This window comes from Canis lupus, chromosome 11 (assembly GCF_048164855.1).
Source record: "Canis lupus baileyi chromosome 11, mCanLup2.hap1, whole genome shotgun sequence".
Classification (NCBI taxonomy): Eukaryota; Metazoa; Chordata; class Mammalia; order Carnivora; family Canidae; genus Canis; species Canis lupus.
The window spans coordinates 2,381,918-2,391,476 of NC_132848.1; the positions used below are offsets into that span (position 1 = coordinate 2,381,918).

The 9,559-nt window shown below is 54.0% G+C and overlaps 2 protein-coding genes across 12 annotated transcripts in view; one reads left to right on the plus strand and one right to left on the minus strand.

The window, feature by feature from the left end:
- Window positions 1–312, minus strand: part of PMEL (premelanosome protein) — a 34,837-nt gene extending 34,525 nt beyond the window's left edge. For 8 of the 9 annotated variants that reach the window (XM_072842764.1, XM_072842760.1, XM_072842757.1 and 5 more), the window contains exon 1: window positions 116–312. The gene's annotated coding sequence lies outside the window, so the exon portion shown is untranslated. The remainder of the gene's footprint in view (window positions 1–115) is intronic. The other variant, XM_072842755.1, reaches the window with a different exon arrangement.
- Window positions 313–321: 9 nt separating this feature from the next.
- SUOX (sulfite oxidase) lies at window positions 322–4,493 on the plus strand. 3 transcript variants are annotated; one of them, XM_072842777.1, is made up of 4 exons: window positions 322–773; window positions 1,857–1,913; window positions 2,177–2,354; window positions 2,589–4,493. In XM_072842777.1, the coding sequence occupies exons 1-4, from the start codon at window positions 337–339 to the stop codon at window positions 3,996–3,998; spliced, it is 2,082 nt and encodes a 693-aa protein (XP_072698878.1). In that variant the 5' UTR covers window positions 322–336; the 3' UTR covers window positions 3,999–4,493. The 3 variants fall into 3 exon arrangements, with proteins under 3 accessions (XP_072698878.1, XP_072698880.1, XP_072698879.1); XM_072842779.1 differs by having other exon boundaries at window positions 757–844; XM_072842778.1 differs by lacking the exon at window positions 322–773 and adding an exon at window positions 907–1,112.
- The last annotated feature ends 5,066 nt before the right edge of the window (window positions 4,494–9,559 follow it).

A 9,559-nucleotide genomic window follows, 5' to 3' on the forward strand; every position in this document is an offset into this window, starting at 1 on the left:
CAAACAAGGGCTGTAATATAGTTGCAACACAGACGTTTGTCAAAAACAGGGTGGAGGCGGAGCTCGCGGCCGGGAGCAAGCCGGCGGGATTTCCAGGCCTCCTCGGGGAACGCACCTTGTGTCTCAGCTGCAGGGGCAGGGCGGGGGCATCTCAAAACCTCCCACCTTCAGCCCCACCTTTGGAGTCCTCGTCCCCGTCACAGTGAGGGTCCCATTCCTCGTCGAGCGGGGGATGAAGATAACCGCCAGGCTCAGCTCCGAGCCCTCGGGGCGCCCCGCCTGCCCGGGCCTCCGGGGGGCGGGCAAAGCGGCGTGGAGGCGGCCCGCGGCCCGCCAATGGCCGGGGCCGGGCCGAGTGGTCCTGGGGCCGGCCCGCGTCAGCGCGCTCGCCCCGCCCCTCGGCCGAGTCGGCTGGAGCCGGCGGGCAAGCCACCGCGGAGCCCGCGGACGCCGAACCCGATAAGGGGGCAGGGTGCCAACCGGGGAGCAGCCAGGCCTTCAGGACCCGGGGGTGCCCCGCACCCCGTGCGTTCCAACAAAACTGCCAGTGCCGCCTCCGCCCCCGCTGGTCCCGGGCGCGGTGTCTGCCCCGAGCCGCGCGTGAGCCGGGGCTGGGCAGTGGCTCCGGGTGCTGTGCTGCGGCCCACGAGCCTCCCCGCTCAGGAGCCCCTGCGGAGCGAGCGGCCGCCACCCGCACGGCAGGTGTGCCATCTGTCCTGGAGCGGAAGGTTGCTTCTCCCAAGCCTGGGACACCGCGCTGACCGAGTTCGCCTGTAAGTCAGCGCTGGCGGCGCCACGCTAGCCTGGGTCAGGGGGCCGCCGGCATCGAGGGCAGGTGGGACAGGTGAGGATCCCAGGGCCCGGAGTACAGTGCAGGCGCCGCTCCTGCTCCTGTGGCCCTGGCAGTTTCCCGGCCGGCCCCCCCTCTTTAGCTTTTTCCCAGCAATGGGGACTCTTCTCTCTCTTCCCTATTTTGGCATTCCTGGGGTCAGTGATCCGCTCAGTGTTCTGAGGAAGGAACTGCGGGGCACAGTGCCAAAAATGACTTCTTCGCTGACACCGGGGCCATTAACTTCCCAATTTGCTGAGTTCCTGGGAATGGCACAGACAAGGTAGGGGTGGAAACCCTGGGTGGGGTTCCAGTTCCCAGCTGGGTTGCATTATCTTTTTCCCCTACGTTAGCAGAGGAAAGGAGGGGACTGAAAGGCCTTCAAAGACCGTATTACTTGTTTGCTCCTCACAGCCACCTTGCGAGGTAGATCTCATTTCATAGATGAGGACACAGGTCTGAGAGGCTTGGTATTCTTGCCCAGGCAGTGGGGCTGGTTAACAGGGCCAGTTTCACAAACCAGAGGCAGTTCAACTCCAGAATCTGAGCTCATTCTTCCCATTAGGTTCCTACCACCTTTTCCACTGTTTTGTCCGTTAGTCTTCCCCTCAGTTGTTCTCTGCTGACTTTGGAAATGATAAATCAGCCACCTGGGTAGTAGATATTTTGGCTTCTGTCCTTTAGGCCCTTGGCCCCAAACATTGTTCTCTGTAGTGGACAAAGTAGAGAATGGAAGATGGGAGATAGGTGATTCTAGAAGACCAAACAGCCCCTCCCCCTCACCAGCCCCATTCTCCTCCATCCTGTCAGTACAGTCTCTCTGAAGTCCATTACGTTTTATCTAAGGACCCATTTGGGCACCCCCCCCCCCCACATGCATTCCCATCCTTTGGCCTGATTACCACAGAAAAACTCTCCTCATTTGCCCAGGGAACACCTTGCTGACCTTCTCTGCATCCCTTTAGGATGACCTAAGATCATCCCCTTCTAGAACTCCCTGTCTTGATCCTGGAATCTTTTCCCACAGGTCTGCCACAATGCTGCTGCAGAGGGCTATGATCCCACGTTTCCGACAGGCCTGCAGGTAGGCCATCGATCCTAGAACTCGTCTCATAGCCCATATCCCCCACTCCTAGTATCTTTATGATGTTTTATCTACCAGATAAGACAGCTGAGATGATGGCTACCAGGGAGGAAAGTGAAAGCCATAATTCACCCATTGGCCCCACCCATCCCTGGACAAACAAAGTCCCAACTGGAAGAACCAGTGGCCAACCTGTTAAACGCTAAGCCTTCACTGTCCCTTTCATATGATTGGAACTGTGCTAAGCCCTCTCTCTCTTCCAGACTCAAGTTAGTCCCCTCAAGGCTCTGTATTCAAGCCTGCTCTACAAATGATTCATCTCAGCTCCAGTATCCCAGCCTTGCCTTCTCTGGTGATAACTCCAGCACGAAGGGATGGAGAGTCATGGGGACTCTGCTAGGCCTGGGTGCGGTGTTGGCCTATCATGACCACCGGTGCAGGGTAAGTGGGGGAAGGAAGGGACTTCACTGTCAGAACAAAGGGGCCCTAGTATGTTCCCCAGGAAACCCAGGCTATGAACACAGAGCCCATGGTGCTAAGTGCTTTCCTGCAGAGTAAAGATGGAGTCTGCTACCTCTGTTTCACAGTGGCCATGACTTTAAGGGTTAGGGCAGGGTGAGCTAGAGTGATTCCTTCTTACTATGTATGTTTCTTTTCTGTCTGCCCTGCCCGCAGGCTGCTCAGGAGTCACCACACTTATACACGAGAGAGGAAGTAAGAGCTCACAGCAGCCCTGAGACTAGGATCTGGGTGACTCTGGGCTGTGAGGTGTTTGATGTTACAGAATTTGTGGACCTACACCCAGGGGGGCCGTCAAAGCTGATGCTGGCAGCAGGGGGTCCTCTAGAGCCCTTCTGGGCCCTCTATGCCGTTCATAACCAGCCCCACGTGCGTGAGCTACTGGCTCAGTACAAGGTCGGGGAGCTGAGCCCTGAAGACAAGGAGCCCTTTACCTTGAAGACCTCTGACCCTTACAGTGATGATCCTGTCCGTCACCCAGCCCTGAAGGTCAACAGCCAGCGCCCCTTTAATGCAGAGCCCCCCCCTGAACTGCTGACGGAAAACTATATCACACCTAACCCTATCTTCTTCACCCGAAACCATCTGCCTGTACCTAACCTGGACCCAGAAACCTATCGCCTGCATGTAGTAGGGCCACCTGAGGGTCAGTCACTGTCCCTATCCCTGAATGACTTGTACCAGTTCCCTAAGCATGAGATCACAGTCACTCTTCAGTGCGCCGGCAACCGACGCTCTGAGATGACTCGGTTCAAAGAAGTCAAAGGTCTGGAGTGGAACACGGGGGCCATTAGCACTGCACGCTGGGCTGGGGCACGCCTCTGTGATGTGTTAGCCAAGGCTGGTCACCAACTCTGTGAAACTGAGGCCCATGTCTGCTTTGAGGGACTGGACTCAGACCCCACAGGGACAGCCTACGGAGCATCCATCCCTCTGGCTCGGGCCATGGACCCTGAAGCTGAGGTCCTGCTGGCATATGAGATGAATGGGCAGCCTCTGCCTCGAGACCATGGCTTTCCTGTGCGGGTGGTGGTGCCTGGTGTGGTGGGTGCCCGCCATGTCAAATGGCTGGGCAAAGTGAGTGTGGAACCAGAGGAAAGTTACAGTCACTGGCAGCGACGGGATTACAAAGGCTTCTCTCCATCTGTGGACTGGGACACAGTAGATTTTGACTCAGCTCCATCTATTCAGGAACTTCCTGTCCAGTCAGCCATCACAGAGCCCAAGGATGGGGAGACTGTGCAATCAGGGGAGGTGACTATCAAGGGCTATGCGTGGAGTGGTGGTGGGAGGGCTGTGGTCAGGGTGGATGTGTCTCTGGATGGGGGCCTAACCTGGCAGGTGGCTGAGCTGGATGGAGAGGAACCGCGCCCCCGAAAGGCCTGGGCCTGGAGGCTGTGGCAGCTGCAAGCCTCTGTGCCAGCTGGGAAGAAGGAATTGAACATTGTTTGTAAGGCTGTAGATGACAGCTACAATGTGCAACCAGACACAGTGGCCCCAATCTGGAACCTGCGAGGTGTGCTCAGCAATGCCTGGCACCGTGTCCATGTCCGTGTCGCCCCATGAGAAGGTGAAATGGAATTACCTACTCCCAGAATCATCTTCTCAACCCCTTTCCATACCCATCCTTTTCCCTCATTCCCACAGAAAAAGCTTTCTTATCATCACTTCTTGGATCCCAACCCTGTAGTGTCCCTTCCTAAACCACACACAGATACACACATGGCCCATTTCCAAGCGGGCACCAGCTCTCCTTTGACTCTAGGTTACGAAACTCCTATTGTGCCAGGAATTGAGAGCTTTTGGAGGCTAGAAGTGGGGAAGCTCAGTACACAAGCACTCTCCTCTTCCTACCCCATCTCCGCTTCTAATGTACACCACCACTTTACTTGGCTTTTCTTCTTGGGAGTCTTCAGAGACTGTGTGTGGCTGTAAAAAAAGCGTATGTACAACTTTCTACGGACTTTCTGGGTTGCCAGAGGTTGTAAAGGGTGAATTCCTTCCCCCTTTATAGTTCTACTTTTCTAAATACATCAATAAAGTATCTGTTTAAGACTACAATTCTGAAAAAAGAAAAATTATGACTTTGGAGGCTGGAGTGTGAGCGTGTTAGGCTGAGGGAGGGAGATGCACTGGCCCTGGGATATGTAGTGAGATGATCCAGAGCAAGGTGGGGAGGGAGCGGGGCAGGGAAGCAGGTACAGGGACGTGCAGAAGTGGGACTTCCCTCCCTGCCGCGCCCCGCGCCGGTTAGCGTTGCTCAGGTGACCGGCCCCAGAAGACTTCCCAGAGCGGTCTTAAAAATTGACATTATGAAGCTCCTCCCTGCGCCTCCCCCTTCCTGCACTTCGCAGGAGAGGCAGAGAATCGCTCAGAGGTTAAAACCAGTATTCTCCTAGTACGGGCGGGGCAACCCTCGGCTCTAGGGACGGCCGTGCCGGGGCGCGGGGGCGCCGCCAAGGGGCACCACCGAGCGCCCCTCCGCGGGCGAGCGCGCGTCTCCGACTTGGAGCTCTCGGCGCTCGGCTGCTCTCCCCTAGCTCGTCTCCCTTTTCCCCGGCAGTCTCCCCGGCTCGGGGACGCTCGGTATTCGGCCACGCCGCCTGTCGCCTGGTAGTGGGACCGGAAGTTGCTCGGGGGAGGGGGCCGGCTGGGCGGGGGGGGCGGAGGGGGGGGGCCGGTCCCTCCTCAGGTGAAGCCGCTGATGGAGATGGAGCCGCCGCCGCCGCAGAGCGCGCGGGCCTCGGGCCCGGCCCGGTTGCCGCCGCCTTAGTGACCCCGCTCCCCCCGCGCTGGGCCGCCCGGGCCAGAGTGGGGGCCCCCCGCCGCCCCGCCCCCCTCCTCCCCGACACCGTCCCCTCTCCCACACCCCCCTAGCCTGCGCGCGCGCGGAGCTGCCTCAGGTGAGCGGGGGGCGGGGCTTGGACGAGGCGCGGGGGGCGGGGCCTCGCCCGCCGGGGGCGGGGCCTGAGGGGCTTGGGCGTGAAGTGAGGGGAGACGGGGGCGCCCGGGCAGCGGGGGTCGCCCGGTCGGCGTGGCTCTCGGGGAGAAGCTGGCCCGGCCGGGGGGGAGGCCGGCGCGAGGCTTCAAGGTTTAGGGGAGGGTCACGGAGGCCAGGGGTCCTGAGAAGGCAGGGGCTGGGTCAGGGGAGAGGACCGAGGACGCCCGGGAGCGGGTGCGCAGGCTGCTCGGCGGGGGTGCCTGGGCCACGGGGCGTCTCGGGGGGGGGGTCAGGTTAGAGAGCAGGACGTGGGCCCAGGTGGGGACGTCTGGGAGGCAGTGAGCAGAATGGCAGCACCGAGGTAGAGGGAAACTTAGAGTGGAAGTGGGAAGTGCTGTGTAGGGCACCCTACACCTTGTAGGATGAGGAGTCTAGGGGGCCCGAGAAGCAGGTGCCTCCCTGGGAAGGAAGCGACTCACTGCAGAGGAGTCCTAAGAAAGAAGTGTAACCGAGGAAGCCCCGGGGCTGGCAACTCCAGGGAGAGAGACTTGGGAAGCCCTTAGGAAGTAAAACAGGCCTCCATGTACCTCCTCGCGTAGCCCCATCCCCAGTTATTTTCTTACGCTTTTATCTGCTACAGTTGTAGATTCTCACTTTTGAAATTTTTGTTTGATCTCTATGCTTTTTGAATTTTTATGTGATTGGTCCTTCCTGTCTGGAGGCAGTTAGCAATGTAATGGAACACAGATCTTTAGATATGAGATATTTAGGAAATAAGGTCCATTTCTCTCTCCAAGGTAAGAATTTTCTAACTCTGCTTCCAGGAAGATCTGATGCATTACCGACCACATTGTGTCAAGTTTTGTGCACTTTCTTTCCCTTCAGTCGCTTCTCTCATAAGCAAAAATGTCTACTGTCGTGACTCTTATGGTTCTATAGATCCCCCCCACTGACATCTTTCAGAGCTCCGCCTGTGTCCCAGTATACCCCACCTGAGCGCTCAAAGCATCAGTGGTGATCTTGCTCAGTTCCTGACTTGCTCACTTGTCAGCTCTAGGCCTTCCATCATCATGGCCAAACAGGCCGTTGAGGCCTGTTATTTTCCCCTTACTGCTACTTGTTCACTTTACCTGTGTGAAGGTACATATTTGTATTATTAGGAAGCATTAAAAACAGGTGTCCAATGACCCACAATATTTCCACTTAAGATAACTCAGATTCTGGGGGATCCCTGGGTGGCTCAGCGGTTTGGCGCCTGCCTTCAGCCCAGCGTGTGATCCTGGAGTCCCCGTATCAGAGCCCACATCAGGCTCCCTGTATGGATCCTGCTTCTCCCTCTGCCCGTGTCTCTGCCTCTCTCTCTCTCACTCTCTCTCTCTCTCATGAATAAAATAGAATCTTAAAAAAAAAAAAAAAAAGATAACTTAGATTCCAAGGACAAGACCAGGACAAGGCCAATCAAACAATCTTGGGAAACGTAGCTTCTTATTTGATAGGAGTATGTGAGAATGCCTCGCTGGGGAGCCCACATTGTCCATGGGTCCGTGGTACCTCCCTGAATCTTGCGTTGTGTGGGGGAACTTCAGCCTTCCCTACAACGACCTAGAGCCAGAGAAGCCAAACAGCTCCCTGGGTCATGAGAATAGTCAGAAGAGTGGCTCATGAGATAAAAATAAAGTCTTTAAGTCTTTTAAAGAAGAAAATAGTGTTGCCATTGGGAAGCAGGATGGGTCTCACTGGAGCTTCTGGGGTGGCTCCCAGGGTGCTGGGAACTGCCCTCAATTTGGCAGGTTGAGAATCCTGTCTTGCTCTACTCCGTAGATGCTGAGATCTCCAGAACAAAATATGATGCCTTTGTTGCCCACTGAGTGCAGTTCGTTAGTACAGTTGTAGCTTCTGGGCAATCCCCTTCCTTTTAGTAGGTTAAGGGTAAAGCACATTTTGGAACTTGGCTCAGAAAGAAGTCCTGACTTCTTTCCAGTGAAAATGCAACTGAACATTTCTTCTTTATTTTCTCTTAGTTTAAATCTGCAGCTTGTACTTCCCAGTGTGGGAGGAACATTATCCTACCTTTTACCTCCTACTAACATCCACAAAGGAATTATTTTCTCCCAGACTGGCCATCCTGGGCGGCCTGGGTGGCTCAGCGGGTTCGGCTCAGGGGCTCAGGGCATGATTCTGGTACCTGGGATCGAGTCCCACGTCAGGCTCCATGCAGGGAGCCTGCTTCTCTGTCTGCCTGTGTCTCTGCCTTTCTCTCTCTCTCTCTCTCTCTCTCTCTCTGTCTCATGAATAAATAAATTAAATCTTAAAAAAAAAAAGAAGAAGAAATAGGTAATTTATGGGACACCTGGATGGCTCAATGGTTGAGCATCTGTCTTCAGCTCAGGTGGTGATCCCCGGGTCCTGGGATCAAGTCCTGTATCAGGCTCACCGTGGGGAGCCTGCTTCTCCCTCTGCCTGTGTCTCTGCCCCTCTCCCTCTCTCATGTCTCTCATGAATAAATAAATAAAATCTTAAAAAAAAAAAAAGAAACCTGGCCATCTTTCTTCCCTCAACATCCACACAAAATAATCAAGGAAAAATTAAGAGAAGTTATTGTTGGCAGGTATTTCTAGGCTCATTTTACTCTATAGGAACAAATAAAGAGTGTGGAGCCCTGTGGGTGTAGACAATGCCACAAGCAGGACTCCCTCTTTTTGTTGGTCTCTTGACCCTGCCTGAAGGAAACTCTGAATTCCAAGCTGTTTGATTTGCCTCCTCTTCTCAGATTTGTGGATTCTGTATTGGAAACAGACAGTTTCAAGGTTTATCTGAAAAAGCATCTAAGAAAGGATAGTTTTGATGTGAATGGCCTGTCCTCTCCCACCCCACCAGTGGGAATAGCATCAACTTTATTTATTTATTTGTTTATTTATTATTGTTTTTAAAGATTTTATTTATCTATTCATGAGAGACACTAGAGAGAGAGAGAGACGCAGAGACAGAAGGAAAAGCAGGTTCCTCGTAAGGAGCCCGATATGGGACTCGATCCCTGATCCCGGATCAGGACCTGAGCAGAAGGCAGATGCTCAGCCTCTGAGCCATCCAGGCGTCCCAGCATCAACTTTATAGTCTCTGCTGGAATACATATGCTTGTGTAATCCTTGGGTGAAGGACCCTGTTTCTTTCTTTCTCTTTTTTATTTAAAGATTTTATTTATTTATTCAGAGAGACACACAGAGAGAGAGGGAGAGAGGCAGAGACACAGGCAGAGGGAGAAGCAGGCTCCATGCAGGGAGCCTGATGAGGGACTCGATCCCGGATATCCAGGATCAGGCCCTGGGCTAAAGGCGGTGCTAAACCGCTGAACCACCGGGCTGCCCCAAGGACCCTGTTTCTACCTTAAAGTGACCTAATAAGTGTCTAGGTTGGCATTTTCCCTGGGCTCAGACTCTCTAAAAAGAGACATGAGAAAGAGAAGATTATTTTTTTCTTCCATCCATAAACCTGTGTTTCTAGTTTGAGGATGTAAGTCATTGAGATGCACCCCCCGAAATTATACATTTCAACACCCGAGAAAGAAGGTAAGCATGGTGACCCCAAACCTTCCCACCATGGCAAGGTTTAACTATGTACTGTAGTGGAAAGGCTGTCTATCATGCTGGTAACCTGGGTTCTATTTGTCTTAATTCTGTCGCTAACCAGATGGGTGACTCAGCATAGTATCTTCTGTTAAAAATCAAGAGATTGGTGATCATCTCTCAGCTCCATTCTGGCTCCAAGATCCTCCAGATCCTACAACATCCTTGCCCCAGGCGCTCCACATGAAGAGAGGCTTACTAAATTGGATTGTCAGGGCAAGATTCTTTGTTAGCAGAGGAGCCCCAAAACATGTTTCCAGCCCAAACAGCAGTGAGCCCTTTCAGTCAGCATGCATTAGAGACTCTGGTCAGGAGTGCCACCAAAAGCAGTTGTTCTGGTCTCTTCCCCCTTTTTGCTACCCTACCCCAGTCAGAATAGTTCATTGAGACTTCCAATTTCAGACTTCATTTGACAGAGCTAACTTTGTTTGGGGACATCTTTGGCTTGAAAACTAATTATTATAAAGTTCAAATTGAACCCTGCTGCCCTACTTTCCTCACCCCTGCTCAAACATACAGCTGAATAGCAGTGACTTTGTGACCTGTGACTTTCTATAAACACA